Source organism: Gavialis gangeticus, unplaced genomic scaffold (assembly GCF_001723915.1).
Source record: "Gavialis gangeticus isolate Ggan-Ray unplaced genomic scaffold, GavGan_comp1, whole genome shotgun sequence".
NCBI lineage: Eukaryota > Metazoa > Chordata > Crocodylia > Gavialidae > Gavialis > Gavialis gangeticus.
The window spans coordinates 233,239,305-233,262,916 of NW_017729032.1; the positions used below are offsets into that span (position 1 = coordinate 233,239,305).

General features: G+C 42.8%; 1 protein-coding gene across 1 annotated transcript in view; it reads right to left on the reverse strand.

Moving 5' to 3' along the window:
• The window catches only part of USP25 (ubiquitin specific peptidase 25), a 183,636-nt gene that overhangs the window by 127,567 nt on the left and 32,457 nt on the right, over positions 1–23,612 (reverse strand). The window contains exons 3-5 of the mRNA XM_019523898.1: positions 18,580–18,657; positions 17,344–17,488; positions 4,219–4,342 (exon numbers count right to left, since the gene is read on the reverse strand). Of these exons, the coding sequence (XP_019379443.1) occupies positions 4,219–4,342; positions 17,344–17,488; positions 18,580–18,657 (347 nt within the window). The remainder of the gene's footprint in view (positions 1–4,218; positions 4,343–17,343; positions 17,489–18,579; positions 18,658–23,612) is intronic.

The window sequence follows — 23,612 nt, forward strand, 5'->3', positions numbered from 1 at the left end:
TAAAATTCTCTCTCAATTTTGATAGTTTTAGTTTTAATAATAAATCTTAGAATTCTGCTAGCATTGTGGCATTATTTCCTAATGATAATGAATCGCCTGCCTGGAAAGGATTTGTCCAGCCACTAATGTGCCCTCAGACATCTTACTTCTACTATACCTTTGCCTTCTATTGTAAACAATAACCACAGGCTCCATCGCGACCATTACACTTGATGCAGCAGAAGTTAGCCCTCCACTTACGGTCAGCTTTGGACAAAGTGGTGCTGGCTGTGATATAAGCTAACTTAAAATATGAACTTCTGCTCAAAACAAAAGCTAACCATTATAAAATTACTCAAGAGCTTATATTGGATCCCTCCTCTCCTCCCAATTCTACCCTATGGAAACACTGCCAGAAGTTAAGTAATGGTGGTATGGTACTGAAGTCATTCTCCTCTGAAACTGGTCTCAGGGATTGTTCTCATACAAACAGAAATCACAAATTAATTAGAAAGTAATTTGGGGGCATCATAGTTCTGGCTCTACACAATACACACATTCTTCATAATGAAAACAAACGGAACAGATGAAAACTCCCAAGAATGCGGCCCACAATGAGACACTAAAAAATTGGAAGCACAAGTTCAAACTATGCATAGAACTATGAATTTCAGCTATCTCAGATATGGCTCAGTATACAAGGGGAAAATGCTTTAGTTATAACAAATCAAGAAATCCATGGATGCAACAATCCTTATCCAACCAAAAGTCTGATATACTTCATTGGGAATAGATTTTAGTAGGGATGTTTTTCTGAATAGCAGTCATAATATGGGGCCATATTTGGAAACCCATTTAAAGTAAAAGTTTGACATCCTTACTGTAGGCATCTTATATTGTAAGCATTTACATTCTTAAACTGTTACAGTCTCAATTATGATAATGTTACCATATATTTATACTTTTGTTTGAAACCATTACATTTTAAACAATGATGTAACAGATGGGGAAAATTATAATAAGCTGTAAACTGAAAGAAAGCAGCTGCCAGAGAGATTGCTTTAGAGGGTCCATGAGTCCTGGTCCTATGATCCAAAGACATTATGTTTGGGCCTGCTATAACGATACCTGAATATAAGATGAACACAAAGACATTAGCTTCTCAGTATTAATCTCCAGAAGTGGTGAGTGTAAAACATACACGTTAACATGGCTAATAACACGTCCTAAATGCCCAGTATGGATAAAAGAGCGGTCACAAGAAAAAGAAAATAGGACAAGCCTTCATACATCAACACAATATTTTAGACTTGCACACTTTATGGAAATATTCAGCAACAGGAATGTTTTCCCTTTAAAGTAACAAAACTAAAAATCTTAACTGAAAACAGATCATGTGTGTGCTTGGCATCTTCTGGACACTTCAGTTACAGATCTTTCAGTATTTATGTAGTCAATCAGAACTTTCTTGATTAAAAATAAGGCAGTCAAACACAAACGCTTAACATTCATGCAATATTAAATTGTACTAGCCAAGTCATTCATAAGTAATAAGTCATCTGCAGTAATCAATGCAGGTTAGGTAATTAACTGCTATATGCATATTTGAAAATGTCTACCTCTATGAAGTAACCAGTAAAAAAAAAAAAAAAAAAAATCCTTAGCTGATTATTATTTACAGCGTTCCAAGGCCCAGTTTACCTGCCACTTTGATTTTTACCTTTCCTTTAATTTAGTAAACAAAAATCAGAAGCTATTTCAGTTCTTTACACTCGCATTAAAAAGACAACCCTTTCTAGCTCTCAAACAGTAAAACAGAGTGACCTGTCATCTTGCCCAAGAATATAAGACTAGCATATTTTCTCACAGGCCACTCACTGCCAAAGACAAACATAACTTGTTTTAGAAAGGCAAACTGAAGAAAGAGAGATTTTGGGACTGCCCAAAGCTACTGTCAATTCAGCAGTGGCTGTGAGATTAACATTGGGCACCTCCCCTTAATCCTGACTGTCCCTCTACTTGGCTTGTATGATTCAAATTTAAATCACACATATAATTATAATTAAATTATAAATACTTTCTACATTCCAAGGACACCCTTTGTTTTATCTGTGGAAGAAGAACTGGCAAAATGAAAAAAGAAGGTTTAAAGATAGCCCCAAAAACAAGAAAATGGTCCGGAAGGGGCAGTTAAAGCCAAAGAATGAAGAGAAAGAGAATGAAGGCTACTATCCCAAATAGAGAACCTCACATCTAGACTCAAAGCAGGATTATTCCTCTTACATCTACACTTCACAAACCCTGAGTATCTCTTACATTACATCAGGCAAAATAGTTTTCACTATATTCTCATACATTGGTATTTCAGAACATGCACATCCCCAAAACCTGAAGAATACCATCACGGCCCTGTTCAATACCTAACAGTAATACTATATTTACTCGCATGCCATGTGCACCTTTTGTATAAAAATCATCACCCTGCCACCCCAAATTGGGGTGCAGATCTTAAAACAGGGTAGCTAACTTTCTGCCCAAAAAGTATCCTTATCCATTTCCTACTCCACAGAAAAGCAGCAGCAGCATTACTATTCAGACAACTAAAACAGTCATTTGACTTAATGGTTTATGTTCTTCACTCCACAGGTGGTGATGGTAGTGGTCTCCTTTTAATAGTCTTGACATTCCACTATCAAGCTAACTTTTCTGAGAGCAATTTTGCTATCTGCTAGCTGCTCCTACTTTCTCTTCATTTTCTTATTCTACAGCCCTGAGTACTCTTCAGATGTTTTCAACACCCTGGAAACTAGTCTTCAATTGCAGCTAGGGGTTCAGCTTTTGGTTAAGCAAGAAAGTAAGTCAGCTGCAGATTCAATTCTGTGTCAGCTCTATGCAGCCGTAACTGGAAAAATCTCTCCCCACTTTATTCTTGCTTCAGGGCATGCTCTAAGCAAGAAAATACAGTTACAGCATCCCCCCCACCCCTTCCTTTTTCAGTCCATCTGAGCACTTTGAGATATTTTTCTCTAGTCAAAATGATCAGATGACTCTGACCATTAAATAATTCTTTCCACTTATCTGGGTGTATTCTTTGGCATGTTTTCTTTTTGTAGTTAGCACACTTGCATTTTTCAAACATGATATAGAAAATGAAAATAAAAAGACTTTACTTCTAAGAACATGTGGAATTTATGTTTACACCTCTTTGCTGCAGTATTTTTCTTTCTCACTGCTAAACACAGCATTCCAAGCAGTAGGATTGGAGCAGTGAACTTGCATGATCCAAAATTGCATCAAACCTGGCCAAGAGGACATTCTGAATGATAACCCAGTAGCCAAAGTATGCCTTTTAATAGGACCCAAGTTTCTCAAAACATTTCAAAAAAATGTGTCCAAGCCAATCAAGAGCTCAATTTATTATAGGAACATAGAAAAGCATGGCAAATTTTCCACTGGGCAATGCTTACAGGCTTATCAAATAAGTCTACTGGAAGTATGTCATATCTTACTTTCAAACAGTCATAATCAAAATCATTTTCCTCTGTCTGCAGCTTTTTCAGTAAGAACTATACCCACACCTAATTTCAAACCTCAATTGTTTCATCTGTACTGCTGTTCAAAAAGTAGCCCTAATATAAATTTCTGTATTTTGTAAGCTGCTAAAAAGCAGCCAACACACAACACCCTCCTCCAAGTTTTGGACAAAATGAAGTCTGGTAAATTTCACCCTCCCAAAAAATTATTTTTCCCCCTAATTTTTGACTAAACAAAAATGAGATTTATAATAAAAATACTTTTTAATAGCTGAAGTTTAATGATTATCAGTGCCACTAAAAGTTAAGAACCCTAATAACCAAACTTTCCTACCACACAAATGAGACAGTGTTATTGTAATAATGAAAAGGAACTTGGAAAAAGAAACCTGCAAGCTGCAAGTGGTTAGCTTCTTCACCTTACTTTGCCTTTTCTGATGATACATTGCTACCTCCCTCTTTGATATTTAAACTGTGTAGCCATGAGACATTATTATTTTCTACCAAAAACACAGTGGAGTATTTTTCTAATGCAGAATATACAATTTAGTAAAAGCAACACTTCAGAAGCCAAGCATAGCAGCAGCACAGATTAAAGTAAACAAGTTATTTTTGGTGTGGTGGTTGTTACAAAGAATAAAATCAATACAGGCCAATCTTCATCTCTTAAAATTTAATTTCTGCTTTATACAAGTTATTTGTTTACCTGCTAATGGCTTGTTCCTCATCTGTTATTCCAGTCTCCCTGAATGCCCTGTTTGATTCCTCCAAACTCAAGGCAATTGCCCTCTGAAGATCATCTTTATCATCTCCAGTGAGATCAATCACATCTGAAAAGCAAAACTATCTTTCTCAAAATTAAAAGTGAAACAGAATGAAAGATAAATCTTACTGTAGAGGATACAAAACTAGCATGGACTCCTAGACTGCATTCAAAATCCTCCTCAGAATTCATTTCTTTTGGCCTACATTCCAACACTCATCTCAAGATCTTCACCACATGCTCCCTCCATCTTGATAAGTAAAGGTGGGGAAAAAACAATAAAACACAACATTGTTCCAAAGAGTTTTTTTCCTTTCTCAAGGTCCTATTTCCCCATGGATGTTATTTGCTTTGAAGTTACCCATCAATTTTAGGGTGCAATTCTGCAAAGTCATTGTTCTCTGAAGCCTCTTTCTTTAAGTGCAGTATGTCAGCAATCCCTTTCATTCCCCACCTCCTCCCAAAGCCATTTAATGAAAATACAGTTCTCTTGAAGGATACCTTCAAAAAGAGAATAGTCAGTATTTCCCTGCATATTTTCTGTATCTGTAAAGTACAGACAAAAGCCCCAACCTTAAAACACTTAGGTACATACTTGTCAGGGAAACTAGTTATGGGTAAGAATCCAGACTAAGTGAAGTAACACATCATTACACTGTTATGCTCTCCCCCTCCCTCCCAACAACATATACTTTGGTTTGAAACTAAATTAACAGGCTAATTTCCATTCCAACTGATTATTGGGAGTATCCAGCCAAACAGGAAGATTCAATCAGGTATTCAAGTAAAAAAATTCAGATCCTCAGTTTAGGAAAACAGGAGAGACTGGATGGCTGCTAAAGAAAAAAAAAATGCTTATGGGTCTATTTCTTTTTTTCCATCAAAATCAAATCACCACAGTCACCTACTGACAAGCAATCTGTAAATTCCCCATTCTAATGACTATAACAAAGTCCCTCAAAAGAAAATATATACTATCAGTCTATGTTGCTAAATTAGCCATCCCATAGTCAAGCACAGCCACATACTTGCCAAAACAGACAATGGAAATAACCATCAGCTATGGAACACTGGCAAAAGGGCTAAGGATTCTAAAGCAAGGTTACTCAACCCCTGGCCTGCGGGCCAGATCCAGCCCAGAGTGGCTCCCCATGGGTCCAGGAAGAGCCCCGTGGGCCGTGGCCCTGCACACTAGGTTGGGCACACAGAACCCAATCCCAGGACACGAGGCCAGGCAGGGGCAATGTAAGCATAAGCAAAAGTGGTGCAGACCTGACCCTGGTATGCAGGGTCAAATCCAGGCTGCATACCAGACCCACACTACTCACTGGCCTACATGCCCAAAATGCTGAACATGTCATTTTAAGTACTGATATTTCTGTGACCAAAAAACCCACAATTATGCAATTCAAACAGGGAAAAAGGAAAACATGTAGGTTAAAAATGACTCTCGTACTACCTTCGTTAGGACCAGCTAGTTACCCTTTTTCTTCCGTACCAAATGGGAAAGAGAAGCTCAACAAAAAGGAGCGTGGAAGGTGTTGTTACTCCAACATTACATTTGGGTGTTAGAGAATAGTGTGGAAAGGGGAATCAGAAATACAGAGTGAAGGGGAGAGACTGTTAGTGGGTGGAGAAATGTAAAGCCAAACTAAGTAACATTTCTTCTTAGGCTGTGACTTTTGCCCTGGATATACTGGCATGCTGCAGAGTGAGCATCTATTATTTTCCTGGACTTACTTGGGTATAGATATTCTCTGTTGGATCAAAATGATATACTAAACATATTATGCAACAATCATCTCCATAGTTACAGACTACTAGCATACAAGCTAATTATTCACCGAAGGTTGAAACTGACAGAAGTTTGTGATTTCTGTTAATACCAACATCTCTAACATGCTTAATCCTGGACATCTCCCACTGCCTTTTTCCCCACATCAAGTCCCTTCCCCTCTTCCATTTTGGTCCATGTTATTTTGTTGGGCTTCATTTTAGTTTAGTGATCCCTCAAAAGCATCTGAAATGTTCTTACTTGTAAAAGCAACCTACAAAACCATAATATGCAGAAAATGAAAAAAACAGAAGCAAAACACAAAACAAAAAAACCGAGCAAAAGAAATTACAGCAAAAAAAGCTTCTCTATCTTTATATATTTTGCACTTGTTGGACTGTTTTAAGTTAATACAGGAGCCTTGAAGAATATTGCAGAGACACTTAAAAAAGAAGGGTTCTAAACTTCACTCCCTCGGAGGGGACTAAATCTATTATGAAAATAGTACTTAAATTACAAAAAGGTAACACCTATCGGATTGCAACGTATAGGTTTTAGTGTTTAGCATAACATGAGCCAAAAAAAACTTGGCCATTTACAAACATGACATTCACCGTTTCAAACTGTAAGATCTGGCCAATCAGAGCAGGCACACTCTACCAGTACTAAAACAAAAAATAAGGCAAAGCAAGATGGCACCTTAGGCTTCTGAAAGGCATTACATTTAACGATTAACAAATAGATTGCACCATAAATTATGAAGTGCCACCCATTCAGCCAATTTAAGGTTTTAAATGTGGCAAACCAGCCACAAAGATGCTCCACATTATTTGTGGATCATAGCTGTGACCAGTTTCTATCGTATCTTAAATTGAACGTGTGGCCTACTCATTTGGGACCCAAGAATGTCCCCCATACCTGGGGCTGCCTTGTGCTCCCATCCTGATACTAGACTGAACACTGGGATGAGACACAGGACAGCCCTCAGATCTGGGGGACAGCCCCAAGTCCCAAATGTTGAGGCCCCACCTGGGATTTAATTTCCCTGGGCAGGGGGAAACCATCAGCTGCCCCCCACCTGGAACCTGTTAAACCATGCACCAGGCAAGTCATACAGGGCTGCCCTGTGCATGGATTTAAACTTATGATCCCTGTAATTTGCATGCCATGCAGCCCACTCAAGGCTGCATGGCATACATGTTTAAATTTGCCAGTGTACATGAAGCCTCAGACTGTAGCCCTGGGCACCATGTGTGTCAGCAAGCTGAAAGGGCGCCACACAAACTGCAGCACCAAGTACCAGTCCCCTGTGCAGAGCTCCCTGGGGTGGCAGTAGCATAACTGTGCCGCAGAGAAACACAGACTGACCACAGGCAATAAATCAAGGCTGCGCTATGAACCATTGCCATCTGTTGCCAGGGAGACTAAGGGAGCCTGAAGAACACACAGAGATGTGTGCATAGTCACCCTCTTTGGCTGCACAATGTCAGCACTGTGAGTTTTCCACTATTCAGGGCTTCAGCATTCAGCATACACATGACTCTGGGTAAGTTTCTCTACCAAAATACAGAGAATTCTCCCAAATTATTTAATGCATGTACTCAGCCTTAGAAAAAAGCCATCAGCAAAGCAGTAGAAAGTGGTATTTCCCTATGGGCACCTCACAGTGATCCATTTTTTATTTACAAGACGCTGTTTAAGTCTCACTTTCTGCTATTATCACCACTGATGAACTGCAGTTCATTGGAACCCCAGGTCCACAACTTATTACATGTTTATTCTGCATCTTCTTCCCATTTATAGCCAGAAATACTAAAATGCTGGAGTCTGGGAACTCCCTTTTCTGGTTTCAAAGTGCTTACATAGATCACTACTAATTAGGGGTGCACTGATAACGATTTTTGGGCTGATACCAATGGACGATTTTTAACAAGCCATATTGGCTGATACCAATCCAACTGCCAATACACTGTGCATCCGGATGGTCAGTCTGTTATGGGGGAAGGGGCAGGCGGAGGGAAGAGGTGTGGGGGGGCAGACAAACCCCCACGATGAAGAAGGGAGTGAGACTGTGGTGGGGCAGGGGCTATGCAGCTGGGGTGGGGCACAGGATGAAGCAGTGAGTGGCTCATCTGGAGGCTGCAGGGAGGGGGCGGCACCTCCTGTTGCTGCACACTCATCAGGAGGGCATGGGGGGTATGTACCCCTGGATCTGCAAGGCAAGAGCAGACTGCCACTGGTGGGCTGGGGCCAGGGAGAGGGGGGGCGGGACACTGCCGCCACCTTAAAATTTGCTGTAGTCTCCCCCCCATAACCGCTGCTATGCACCCCAAGTGCAGCCCACCCCAGCACCCCCACCAGGAAGAGCCTGGCACAGTCCGGGCCCCACCCCACAGCGACAGCCCACCCTCACTCCATGCAGATGCAGGGATGTACACACCCCCATACCTTCTTAGTGTGTGTGCAATGGTGGGAGCCACTCCCTCCCCCTCCCCGGATAAGCCACTCACAGTTCTGTCCAGTGCCCCACCCTGCCCCTGTCCCACTCCCTCCCTCACCATGGAGACCTCAGCCTGTCCACCCACACTTCCTCCACAACAGACTTACCAGCTGGACCCAGCTGCTCTCCATGCTGCTGGGCTGCGCCCCTGGACACCCAAAGTTGCATTGCAGCTGTGCATATGCACAGGGCATTTAACAGCCACATCAGCCAAGGAAAGCCAATTGATGATACTGTCTATTTTTCTTATATGGGTACTGATCTGATATGGGACCAAAATATCAGTGCACCTCTACTCAAAAATGACAGAAACCAAGGGCAGTAGGACCCAGGGGAAGCCCAGCGGGCTCCAACAACAGAGGGGCCCGTCCGGCTCTGCCCCCCAGCTGGAAGCCCCAGCCATGGTTTCTGGGCTGGGAGCATGTGGCTGCCCTGGGGTGGGAAGCTCAGGTAAGGGGGGGGGGACCCCAGGCAGGTTAGGAGCACAGGGGGGTGGGGAAAACAGGCCATCCCCACCCGGTGCCCCACGCTGCAGCTGCTCGCAGCCCGTGTGGGGCTGCCTGTGCCTGCTCCGGAAAGCCCTATGTGGGCTGCAAGCACCTGTAGCGTGGGGCACAGGGTGTGGGGCGGGGGAGGGACCACTTCTCCCCTGTACTCAGCTTTTCCCCAGGCTCCTTCCTGGCGCAGGGAAAAGCAGCCCCTCACCCGCCCCACGCCCGGTGCCCCATGTTGCAGCTGCTTGCAGCCTGCCTGGGGCTGCCTGTGCCTGCTCCAAACAGTCCTGTGCAGGCTACGAGCGCCTGCAGCGCGGGGTGCTGGCCATGGGGCAGGTGAAGGGCTGCTTTTCCCTGCGCTCAGCACCAGCTTCTTCCCTGCTGGCATGCAGGGGGTCAGGGTTGTGTGCTGCCCCCAGCCAGTACCACAGGGCTGGGGGACGCCGGGAGTGAGCAGGTGTGGGAGCCAGTGGGAGCACAGGGCCCACACCGATGTCCAGTGCTGGTGGAGCCCAGAGCAGGGTAGCAAGAGCATGGGTTCCCAGCTAGCAGAGACTCTATGGAGCCAGGCCTGCTCCCTGTTGGTGCAGCCCAGCCCAGTGCCACAGACCCCTGCCAGCCTGTGCCCCGCTTTGGGCCCCACCAGTGCTGGCCCTGAGACATTAGTCCCAAGACATGGGTCCCAAGCTGGTGACCAGGGGGTGGGGCACCTGTCAAGGGGCGGGGTATCCATGTGACACTCGACATCCTGACAAAACTGGGTAAGCGGCCCTCCGCTCAAAATAATTGCCCGCCCCGATGTAGCCTCTTCCCTTTTCATTGGTGTTGATTAAATTAAATAAGGATACTTGAAAACATTATTTTACAAAAGATTTTTTAAAAGTCAGTATGTAGACAAAAATAAAAAGACATTATTTTTCTTGTACATGTAGTATTAATGTCAACAACAGAATCTAAAGTATCACTGAAAACAACAATGAATTGGAACCCAGACCAGCTTCCACTGTTAGTAAAACAAATGATAATAAAGTATTTCCAGAACAGACTCAACCAACACTCTCACTGTATGCTTTTCTGCTTGTTTTTCTTTCTGGACAACTGTTTAATACCTTAATCTTTACTAATATGTATTGTTAGCCCATGTTCTAAGAACCAGATTACCACACAAATTAACAGTGAGCTAAGAACATATTCTGATCAGACTGTAAAACAAGGAACAGAAACTTTGTCTTCATTTCATTTCCAAAAATGTTGATAGTGAAAAATATTTTAAAGGAAATACACAATTATTGACCAACATTCTAACAGCTATACTCTCTACAAAGCCTGATCCAAATCCATAGTTTTTAATGGAAAGGTTCTGACTAGCCTCAAAGCAGTTGGAATCAGGACCCTTCTACCAAATTTATTTGGTAAATTAGTCTTATTGCATTTTCATATGCATTTTCCCCACAGACTAGTTTTAAAAAAAAGTAATATTTAGTCAGTATTAGTCACTTCCTCCACACATGCACAGGGTAATTACATTTTGTGTGAGTATCTAAAAAGAAGAGGTGAAAATAATAGATGATGCAAGCCTGCTATCTAAACTTCCTTTCTTAATAAACTTCTAACGTGTGTGGCTGTTCATATGATTCCCTATCTAATCTATTATTTCATGTATTATAATTTCAGATGCATTGGGTATCACCTCAGAAATTCACACAAGTATAAAAAAAAAATCACCTTATTTAATGTTTTATAGCACTTCATTCTAAAATGGACTAAAGACTTTTGGTATAATACTTTGAAAACAGCAGTGGCCAAGACGCCTAAGTTTCAAGTGTGCATATTCAGTGTTTACATCTTCAAATTAACATACATGTTTTAGTCATCTCTCAACACACTAATTATTTTCAGTCCTTAAATATATTAACTCTTTGTTCCACTGAACTGAATGTTGAAATGCTGAAAATTAAAGTTGGTATTTTATAGCAATTTCTATTGGAATGAGACTAAGTTACTCATATATTACAGCTTACCCTTCAGCAGATTAGATAGGATTTTCTGTTTGGTGCTAAAGATTCTATAATGAAATACTATTAGGGAAATTTTACTTTGATTACTATTGATTCAAACTTTTAACAAACTAAATGGTCTACATGTCATCATGTGTACTGAATTTCACTCAGTTGCTCTGGGCATGGACTTCATCACTTGTATTTGGCTAAAACATACCTTTCAGGAAAGTATTTAAATAAACCATGTATTGTTACTAGCTTGAACTGGTCCAACTTCAACTTCCATTCCCAATTATTACTATGCCTCCCAATTATTGCAGGGCATGGGCATATCACTGCCCCCCCAACAATCACATTACCATCACCACCAAACCCACAAGTGTCCTCTTTTTTGAAACTGGAAATATGGTAACCATACTTGAATGAAGCCCAGCATCCCGAAGAGCAGCCTCCAGCAAGAAAGTCTGTGGAAGGAAAGGAGCGGGGGAGGGGAGGGGTGCAAACTGATGCCACCATGGTGAGGGAGGGAGTAGGGCAGGGACTGCGGACTCCAGGGCTAGGGCAGGTCATGGGATGGAGCCATGGGCAGCTCATCCAGAGGCACGGTTCCCCACCATGGTGCACACCCCTGGGGGAGGTACTGAGGGCATGTGCCTCCTGGATTTGTGCATGGGGTGGAGGCAGGCTGAGGCTGTGCACCCTGCTGCCTCTGGCCCGAGAGCCGGTGGCTGGCAGAATGTTCCCAGCCTACCTGATGGCAGGAGACACAACATGGTGTTGCACGGTTCCTGGGGCAAAAGGCAGCAGGGTGCAGAGCCCCAGCCCACAGCCTGCAGCCCACCTCCACCCCATATACAAATCCAACACACCAGTGGCAGGGATCCACTCCCACCCATCCCTGCTCCTGGATGAGCCACCCATGGCTGCATCCCACAATCCACCCAGGCCCTGGGTTCCCACTCATCCCAGGCCCTGCCCCACTCCCTCCCTCCCTCACTACAGGGAAGCGGGGGTTGTTCTCCCCCTCAGCTTGCTCCTTCTCCTCCACAGACTTAGCTGCTGGGTGCTGCTCTACACACTGTCAAGCTGCGTTCCTGGCCATGCTGTGGCTGCTCATGTATGTGTGTCCGTCTGTGTCTGTGGAACCCCCTACTGCAGCCGCCTGGAGCCCGTGCCCAGGCTGCCCTCTGGCTCCTCTGCACTGCCACTGCTGCCCTGCTGGGTGGCCAGGAGGCAGCGGTGACGGCAGTAAAGCGGAGCCCAGGTCTGGGCTCCAGAACCACATGTGCAATTAACATGTTAAAAAATTAACACAAGAACCAATTAACATATTTATCATGCACATACATGATGATTGAGAGCCCTATTTTTTTGGACAAGTGAAATGGAGCAAGCTTCTTTGTAAACAGGATCAATATAGTACTAAAACATTGCTGTGAATGGAAAAAAAAAAATCACAAAAAGTAAACTATTTTAGTTGTTCAAAGGAGCAATCAAAGTGTGGCAGAGTGTAAATGACCTCTACACCTAACTCTAAACAGTATATACAGATAAACGGTTCTACTAGTAAAAATACTCTTGTTCTCAAGTACTGCTCTCTTTTTGTAACTGGGCAGTAATATCCTTCTGGTTCCAAAAGGTCAAGCTTCACACCCTCTGTTTGCAATTACATAAAAACTGTTTCTTAGTACATCTGTCTTTAAATCTCACTGCATTCCTGAGTATGCAAACTGAGTATGCAATTCCCATAACACTATTTAAAACAAGCTATCCATTCTCAGTCATTTTTTGAATAATATAAATAATAATGCATTATGTGGGCTGGTAATAGGACAAATCCATAGGAGCTCTCAGATAGAGGGAAAGAACCTCAAACAACCAACAGGACAGGGATCTCATCAGGAGGTAGGGAAAATGGGCATCAAGTGGGAGCAGCTAGACAAGTAGCCACAGTATTGCAACATCTAGCACAATGAGAGGAAAATCAATAGATAGGCCTGATGGTTTGAACAAAATGCTGCCAGGTCTAGAAAGGCCAACTGAGAGACTAATTCCAGCATACCAGGAGCCCAGAAGTCAAATAAATTGAGGTAACATAATTTATTACTAGTCAAGCAAAGCAAGACTTCACACTCTACCTTGATGCCATTAAAACATTAACTTGCCAATGTACGAGGCATCATTGGATAGCTTACTAATTCTGGTAAAAACTGGAAAGCCAAAATGGGAAAATATGAGGACACATGGTGCCTCTGGCATTTGGTTCACAAGCCCAGCTTCAGGATTGTCTGCAACACTATACATATCAAAGAGCCACTTGATGGCAGCCATTAACATCTTACAACAAAACACATGCCATACACCAGCTCTGCCCAATATCCCACTACATTTCAAAATGCTGACACCTTTAACAGATGATCTCCCACACAGGAAGAACTAAAAATAATAGAAGTTAAGAAGAAACAGAGGCCAAACAGAGTCCTGGAGTGGGAAAAGTAGGGGTATGTAGAACCTTGATATGCAAAAATGAAGAATGGGTAGGAGAACCGATGAGTATAGAACTCATGGCATACAGAATTAGGAACCCTGCCATGAAGGGGAAGGGAGTTGGTGAGCTATCTTCTTTCTAGGTATGAAGGTGTGTGGGGTGGGGTAGGGTAGGCAAGGGAGAGATGCAGCGACACAGTAAATTAGAAAAATAAGAGGTTGACAGAGAGCCTGGTGACAAGAACAAAGTGATGAAAGGCAGCCCCCCCCATGCTTGCCTGTGTAGTCAAAGCAGATTACACCCATATCAAAAAGTGCTTACAGGTTTGCACAGCAAAATACTACTTAATGGTTCTGCCGTAATCATTGGTGGAGTATTTACATATCTTATTCTATGAAAATTCAGCATACAATGCCAAACTGTAGCTAGTGTTTAAAGTGAAATACTTCTTGACTGAAAATGTTTAATTTATCATATGTTTATATTCACTAAGTAATCCACCTTTCAATAAAATAGAGCCACCCAAGGCACCAAAGAATAAGGTGACTGCCTTGTACTTGATATATACTCAAAAGCCTAAACAGCCACCTGTTTTCATCTCCTTGTAAGGGAATGAATTTCTGGTGCTTGTCTGTTAACTTCTCATCCAGTCTTGATGGCTGAAAACACTACATTGCATCCAACTCCCAACATCTCAAATTCCAAATTAAGGTGGGTAATTAAGTAGAAAGGATGAGGATGTCTTTTGATAATTAAAGACATGTGTGGGTATTTAATGCGATTCAGCAAATCTGAAAGGTAAGATACTGGCAGTAATTCCATAATGTTATCAAAGTAAGAGATAGCAACATCCCTCAAAGTTAACCTGTTAAAGTTTCATGTTTCATCTTTACTCACATTCTTCCCTCCATTGTCCTCTCCTCCCAAATTATCCAACCCCCCCCCCCCTTTTTTTTTTTTTACCTCATTCACTGTTGATCACAACTGTGGGCCCTGGATTTTGCCTGCTTTGAGCTTTTCTAACCAATTTCTCAAGTATTCTTATGATTTCTTTTGAGTAGCCACTGAACTAAGCAAACCATGGTACAGGACTTATGCAAAATTTCCACGGAACTTGCAAGCAGTTCTTATTTGAAGAAACTCTGCAATCCCAGTCAGGGGTCCCTTTCCATGAGATAGTACATGATTGCTGAAATATTTAGTGGCCTTCTGAATGTGGAAAACAAAGTAGGATAAGCCTAACTAAATGCCTTTTACTCTACATCTCAAAAAAAAAAAAAAAGATGGTTTCTAGTTTTGAGGCCGAATGAAAACTTTAGCAATTTGCAGGAAATAATAGGGTACAACAATCTTCTTTTTCTCTAGTATTCTTTTTCTCTAGGGTTGTTGCCCCTTGACTGCCTTGCAATACAATGTATTCAGTTGTAAAACTATATATCTTCCTAATAACAGATCCTGAAATTCAGCATGAAGTCCCAACATCAGATTAAGTATTCTCCCCTCTTTGGTCATCACTCCCTATGGTATATATTCTGTGGACTACCACCATCGTCTAACCCTAGTACATTACTTGAACAGACACCTTCCCTACTTAGTCTAAACTTAAAAATTAAATGTAGTTGTATATTATTTTGACCCCAACCTAGTTTGAGAAAATAAAACTTTTCCACAGTGCCAGTGACAAACTTCATGAAGGGAGATCAATAACTAAGTATTAAACCTACCTTTCAGTTAGACACCACCAATTTTTACAACAAACAACGGAAGTCAGCCTCAACTAAAGTGAAACCCTAAGCAAACTTGTAAGAACTACCACCAATCCTCTGATATTACAAAACAAAGGGCAAGACCCAACCTAGCATAAAACAGAATCATTCCACAGGCTTAATGGAGCTATGCAGATATATAGCTCAAAAATATAGATACATAGCTTAAGGGAATAGTAAAAGTCCAATGCATACACTCTTCCATGACATGCAGTTCTCTTCTCTTTAAGAGAGAATACTTACTTTTAGGACAGCAATACTGAAATATGAACATGCAGCGTATATAAGAAAGCAAAAACTCAAGTTCTCTTTAGGACAAAAAAAAAAAATACTGGACAAGAGAAAAAAGAAGTCAAAACTAAGGGTGCACTGATCGGGATTTTGGAGGCCAATATGATTCTATACCGATAGTCGATCTTTAAGGATCAGTGACACCAGTCCAATTTCTGACACGCAGCCCAGCAGCTTGAAGAGCAGCATCCAGCTGGTAAATTTGCTGTGATGAAAGAGGAGGAGGAAGGGAGGGGCATCGGGGGGGTGACAGTTCAAGGCCCCTGCACTGCCCAGCCAGAGCCGGACGGGGTGTGGGACAGAGCCATGGTTCATACGGGGGGGGGGAGGGGAGCGAATCCCACAGTTGCACACACCCTAGGAGGCCATGGCAGGTGTTGCGTGCCCCCCAGATCTACGCAGGGCAGAAGGCTGCTGCTGTGGGCTGGAGCTGGCACAGGGCTGTTCCTGACAAGAGCTGAGCCACACTGTGCTCAGGGCAGGTGGAGACAGCACTGGGAGGGAGCTACGAGGTGGGGGGGGGCAGCAGCTACCACAAAGTTTGTCATAGCCCCACCAACCCTCCTCCCAGGGCCACCACCACCCGCTCCAAGCGCAGGAAGAGCCTAGCACTGGCCTGGGCCCACACCGGCAGCCACCCTGCCCTGCACAGATCCAGAGGGCACACACCACTTCCCACATCCTCCTGGGATGCACACAGCGGCAGGAGCCACCCTCCCCCTGGACAAGCCACAGCTCTATCCTGCACCCACCCCAGCTGAGCAGCCCCTGCCCCACTCTCTCCCTCAATGTGGGGGGCCTCAATCTGCTCCCCCCCATGCCCCTTCCTTTTCTCTTCCCCTTCCACCACAACAGATTTATCAGCTGGATGCAGCTCTCCAAGCTGCCAGGCTGTGCTCCTGGCCCCACGCATGCTGCAACTGCGCACATGCATAGGGCATTTATTGGCTACATTATCGGCCACATCAGGCAAACGAAGTTGATTTCTGATAGAGTCAATTTCCTTTGTATTGGTGCCAGTCCGATATCAGACCGATGCATCAGTGCACCTCTAGTCAAAACACTAAAAAGAAACCTATTAAAAATGGAGCCATATCAAATAGTCATATCTATTTTAATGTTTCTTGAAGAGAAAAAAAACAACTGTCCACTTAATAACCTTGGGGGCTGATCCTACAAACAACACGGGAGCATGAGCTCTTGCTGTCAAAGTATGCTGCACATACTACTACAATTGCTGAGATAGGTTCTTAACAGGTATATCTAGTAATATTACTCCTGTAACATTTCACAAGTAAAACAGCAAATGAATTCTTCTTTTCCCATATTATATATATATATATATATATAAAACCACCACCCCCCATCCTTTATGAAAGCAATCCTTTTAAACTAAGGCCATTTTTGCACTTGTGCAATATCTTAAGAGGTCTCTGCCTACAAGGCATTTACCAACTATATACTTATTTTTATCTCAATGCATCTCTCTAAAGTTATTTGCTATTCTTAAAATGGAATACCCAAACATGAAACCTGTAAGAGGCAAAAAACATACATTAAAAGTCCCAGACTTTCCCATTCTAATTATAAATAAATAAATAAAGGAAACAGAGTTATAGCTGAAAAAAATAAGATTTATGCTAAAAGAAAATAAATAACTGAATATCTACAAATTATGACCTTTTCAAGCATAATTAACGGCAACCACATTATTACTTTTTAAGCTAAACTTACGAAAAGGAAATAGATACCTACTTGTGTCTGCCTGGCTGCCCACACTGATATATCTGTCATTCCCAGGAAGTGCTGTTTGATAGTAAGTTGCCTCCTCCTGCTGAGGAACCTTGGCATTCTTCGCAGTAAGGAAAGCCACTGCCAATTCCAAATTGCCATTGCTATCCTTTAAACCCCAAAAGGGGGGGGGGGGGAAAGAGAGACTGACTATTGTGGATCAGAATGTATTATAAGCAGCCTCAATTATTATACAAGCAAGGGCACTTTCTATTCTTGTATCAAATACAAGTTAGAAAGTCAGACCTAAAATTATTTTTATTCTCGAAACCTTTGGCCCCACATTGCTCCACATAGGGTACAGCCTCACCTGTTCCCTCCCAGGACAGCTCACACTGTGCTCCTGCCTGCTGCCAGCCACCTTCCATTCACTCCGCCTGCCCGGCACAATAAGGCAGAATCTGGAGCCCCATATGCTGGGGCAGGAGTCATCCAGCTGCACCACCCCCCTTGCCTGGCTGGGCATGTGGCACCCAGCACACATCCCCATGCTAACTGCTGCCCAGAGGAGCACACCAGAGGCAGGTGGAGGAGCAGCTGGAGATACCCAAGTGGCTGCAGCAGCCGTGAAAGCAGCCCCGCCAGGAAGCTGTCCATGCTGGCCAGAGCCAGGGGCATGCTGTCAGTGGGTATGGAGTAGATATGGGCAGGAGAGGGGTGCAGGCTGCCCCAGGAAGAATCAGGCAGGGCTCGGCCCCATGTGGAATATCACAGGGGCAACCATGGGCCAGATAAGGACAGTGCAAACCACCCCTGCATCTGCACTGCACCACATGCCCCCACCCATGTGAGCTCTACTGCACATGCCTTCCCATCCCTCCCCACCCCTAACCAGCTCCTGGGACCTAACACACAGGCACCCCTCCCCACACACACCCTCCACCCCAACACTTAATATACAAGAGATTTTATACATTAATATATAAGATTTTATTTTGAGCTATTATGCAACAGCTTCTCAATTGACTACTCAAAAATATAGCAGGACAAAAATTGCTTTTTGAAATAAAATTAAAATACATTATAGTAGATGTTTGATTTTTAGAATAAGATTTGTTTTTTGTATATAATTTGTTAAAATGGTATCTTCTGAAAGATTGTGCACCTGGCACCCTCAACAGCTCACCAAAACTTGTTAAGTGGCACTACAGCTGCATTAGACCCACCCCTGCATTACAGAGTCATGAATATTTACCATACCTTTAAAGCTTGTTGCAGTACTTGGATGTCATTGATACCAGTGATCTCCCTCAGCTGATTCAAAAAGGTCTGCTGGTGCTAAAAATGAAGAAATAGCTCATCAAAATAATAAAAAGATATTTGATATCATGTAGTTACTTTACTTCTGGCTTAAAAAGAGCATATCATCGTAAGTATGATCCATATAAAGATGGATAAAGTGTGCTTGCGCTCTCTCTTTCTCTACCCACACACACGAGATAGTTTATTATTGTTCCAGAGTTTCCATCTTTGTTTCCCAAGATTTGTACACTTGATGTAAAATAAGCTAATTTTAAGGGGGGAAGGCAGTATATGCAGTGAAGGACATGGCCACAAGAATACAGCATTAGCAATCAAGATCTAAAGTTTACTTGAAGAACAAACTATATACATTACTTGTGCACTTCAAGCTATATCCCCCAGTCTCACAACCAAATCCATGGGGACAGACCTTGGCACTTACTTCTATGACATTTCAGAAGGTTTGCAATACTCATCCTAGACAGTCAAGTATATGACTGAGACGTTAAATGTTGCAAGGTAAGTATTTCATTGAACACATCCAGAAAATAATCTTACCTTGATATTAGCTTCTTTATATATATATAAACTGATTTCTTCTAACACCAGTTGTACCTATTGCTCACATTTATTTACATATACAACAAGTTTTAAAACCTAATCATTTGAACCATCAAAAGGTCAGAAATGCATCTATTTCTTTTTCCAAAGGGATTTTTGGACCAATTTTCACTTTCTTATAGCTGAAAATATTAGTGACTGTCAATGAAAATGTAGGCATGCTCACTCATTGCACCCTTATCTGTCAGTACACAAGACACTTAAAATGTAATGACAAAAATAGGAACAATTAAACAAAATGTTAGTACCCAAGGAGAAATGTATTCTATAAGAATGACTACCATTTATAGTTTTAACTTTTAAAAGTATAACACTTTGATCCTATGACCCTAGCTGACTTCCTGCCCTTTGGGCGGGGGGCTGGACTCGATAATCTTCCAAGGTCCCTTCCAGCCCTAATGTCTGTGAAATCTATGAACAATTCTAGTTAAAGACAGCAAGAAAGCATATTTTTCACTGATGTACTCAAATCAATCCATTTTTGCCTACCACCTGATAACTGTAGGAGCAAATAAGGAATTGTGTCTTAATTTACAAGGACATGAAAGTGGAGATTTAATCTGAATGGCATATGTAATCTTCACAGAGAAGATCATGATAAAACCTCAAAATTCTTGGCCCTCTCTTCCAAACTACCATATGCTATTTCCAATTGAGAAGATGAGCAAGGAAAAAAGATACCTACTTTCATTTAAATTCTGTTGCTGTTCATAATTTTGTTAACCACCACTTGAAATCAAAACAATGATTATAGGTATAAAGAGAACTAGTAAAATACAGGGTTTTGAAAGGAAAATGCACTTAAACAAAGATAAAATGTTCTCATATTATTCTCAAAATTTAACAAAAAGATACAAACCCATTGTTTTGCCAAAAATGATTTTAAAATACTGCTCTTAATAATAAGCATATGGAATCAAACTTTGAAATTCCCTTTTTCGAGCTACCTTTCTACGAGAATTTTCTTCTGAAATTGCGCAAACTCGCAGAGAGAGCACAGAAGGGTATACATATTATCATAGCTTTATATAAAACTCCCGTAAATCAAAAGCTGAATAAATGCTTGAATCCCAGCGCGATCCTACACTATTTCATGCTGTAACAAACTGAAATAGAAGGCCTCTGGTTCAGTATGTTTGTTACTTAAAAATAAGATAACTTATGCATTATGTTCAATGGACATTGTTAACTTCACCATTTTTTTGCCTACTCGTTAGAAGACTTTTTTAACTGGAAACCTTTTTCCAGTTGAATATGTGCAGTTCTTAGCACTGTATATATTACATACAGTGGTTTCAGTTGTTCACCCTGCACGGTCAGTTTTCCTCTTCATTGGTTTTTCAGACAGCAGCAAGGGAAAGAAAAATTAAAATAATTGGAAATGTGATTATAGAAACGATATAAAGGGAGAGAGACTTAAGGGCAGTTTCCTATAATGAAACTTCAATCTCAGTTTTTCAAATTATCTAGAAAGGTGTGGGATCAAAGTAAGAGAGACAGTTCCAATGTAAGACATTCTTCAAAATGCTGAGAATTTACAGAAAGGACAACAGGGAGATGAAAGCCCTGTGGCTAAGTACAGAGAGTCCAAAAGCCTGAGGCAGAATGGATCCAATCTAGGCAGCTTCCTCTAAGCTGCATAGGTTGAACTGATAACCAACTGAACTGACATTCAGTTTTCAGTTGGGAAAGGCCTGCACTGACCCAGGCCAGTAGGTGGGAGAGTGCAATAGTGCACCTCCCAGCCTCCTGGCCATGCCAGCCCAGCCAAGTGTCCCCAACCCCCTGCTGTTCCCACACAGGGTTTGAGGAGCCCCCTGTCTGGATGCTGGCCCACCTTAGGGGAGCCTGCCTCTCAAGGGGTTTCCCCCAGCCTGGATCCCCCCAGCCCAGACAGCCCTGGGGAGCTGAAGGGAATTCCCCCTCTCCCCCTTCAGCAGCTGCCACAGGTGGGAGGGAGGGAAAAGAAGTCCTCCCAGCCAGGTGCCTGCTCACAGCCCAGCATGGAGGCACTGGGAACCCCCTGCCATGGGGGACTTCCCCAACCCCAGCCCAGGGTCTCCCAGCCCCAGGCAGTCCGAAGGAACTGAGGGGAATTCTTCCCCTGCCCCAACCCACAGCTGCTTGCCTTAGCCCCTGTGAATCTCAGGGATACCCCCCCCACCCACCCCCTGACCACATCAGGGAGCAGAGAGAAATTCTTTTGATCCCCTGCAACCAGTTTTGCCTCAAACTCACAGCAGCTAAGGCCAAGTTGGCTGCAGAGGAGCAGAAGAATATTTCCCTCTGCTCCCTGAAGCTTCCCAAAACTGGCAGCAGTTCTGGGGTTGGGAGGGGGAGAATTCCCCACAGCTCCCTGGGGCTGCCCTGAGCGGGGGGACCCTGGGCTGGGGTGGGGGAAGCCCTCCAAGACAGGGGTTCCCAGGCACCAGGCAGGGAGAACTGCTTCTCCCTCTCTCTTGTGGCAGCTGCTGAAGCAATCAGCAGCTGGGAAGGGGGAATGTGGAGGGCTGCGGAGGGTCAAAAAGCCCCCACCACAGGGGCTTTCCCTCCCCCCAAGTGCTGCGCAGACCGTGGCCAGGGGAATCTGGGGGGGCGGGGGCCATGAGCTGACAGATGGAGGCAGGAAGCAGACTAAGGAGCAGAGAGAGGGGAGAGGCAGTCCCTGCTCCACTGGAACAGACAGCACTGCCCAGGGCTGCAAAGCATTTTGCGATGCTGGGAGACTGAATTAACTTGAACCAAGAAAGGATCTGGGACAGAAGTTCAATAAACTGGTTTGACCTAAAACAGTTAACCCTGATACTACATCCAACCAGGTTTATTTTAAACCAGTTTTGTCCATTTTGAAAGCAGTCTATGTGAACTGAACTTCTGTTCTGTTACAGGTTTAAACCAGTTTCTGAACACTTAAACTAGTTTATGTGTAACTTCTGACCCTAGCCTGTGTGCGTGGGCAGAGCAGGTGGGGGATTCTATGTTTGCCATGATTTTTGCAGGTAGCAGAAAAGGGGTGTCTTGCTTTGCCTCTTTATTAATAGGCTCTGTTTCTCCCTTCACACAATGTGGAGATAAGCTGCACAGGACAATAACTGGGGGAAGAGGACAAAGGAGAGGGCAGAAGCTACAGAGGGGAGCAGAAGACTTCTGTGGGTCTGACTCTAGCCCCAAACTGCAGCACTTACCTGCCCCCCGCTTCCCAATTTCCTGATTTGCAATGCAAGAGACCAAAAAATAGTGATCTTCAAGTAAACATACCCACAGTCATTTGTATATATGGTATATCAATATAACATGAGCCGCGGTTTTCCCCATACTGACTGGAGAGGGAGCAGCCTCATGTTATAATAAATACAGCACCTTCCCTTCCCCCTCCTTTACATGGCCATAATGTAAATTTCAGAACAAACAGAATCTGGTAAAACTGTGAGAAGCTACAAATTATTAGCACTTTATGACACTAAAGTCATAGTGTCCAAAACCAAAAATTTACATAGGCTCTCTTGGGAGAACAGTCTACTTTCATTATCTTGTTTCTAGTTCAGAAGAGCAGAAATACATTCCCAGGTTCAAGACTCACCAGGCTTACTGGAAAGCTTCAGATCTGGACAATGAAAACCATCACTACACAGTCAGTGTCTACATGTCTCACAGCCTACCTTCTCCCCATCATCACATGAAATAGATTTCACATTACAGAAAAGTTGCATCTATTTTGTTATTTTTTTTCCAGCCATATATTCATATTCACCCTTCATAATTTTCCCTTTGCTGCATTATCAGAGATCTGTTCTGCTCCATGAGAAACGTACTTGCATTCATAGGGTTTTCACAACAAATGCTAAGCCTCTCTGTCAACATTTCTGTTTCCTGATCCGGGCGCATGTCACATTAGAGTCTGGACACTTTTCCTTACAACAAAAATGTGGTTCCTGGAAGGGGCACTCTGCAAGGTGGAAGACAGGGCTAGTCCTAAATGAAAAAGGTGATCTGGGGAAGGGATTTTTTTTCACCATACAGGAGTTTTGTTACTGACAAGTGTTTCATGCTCAGCCACAGCAAGGCACATGCATTTTTGCACTTGCTTTTAACTTTCTTTTTAATAATAATAATAATAGCTTTAAAAGTAAAAAAAAAAAAAAAGTCTCTCTCCCCACCCACCTCCAATATCAAAGTAACAGTTTTATACTTCTCTTTCTTTAACAACCCGGGAACAGTATTTTACTGCTGTATTTTTGCCCCTTTTTTCTTATAGAAATTATAATTGTATGAGCATTGACGACACTGTCTGAATTATTTGCTCAAATACATAATAAGACTTTTTCTCTCTATTCCTACACTTCTCAATGATGTTGTATATGTCCCAGCTA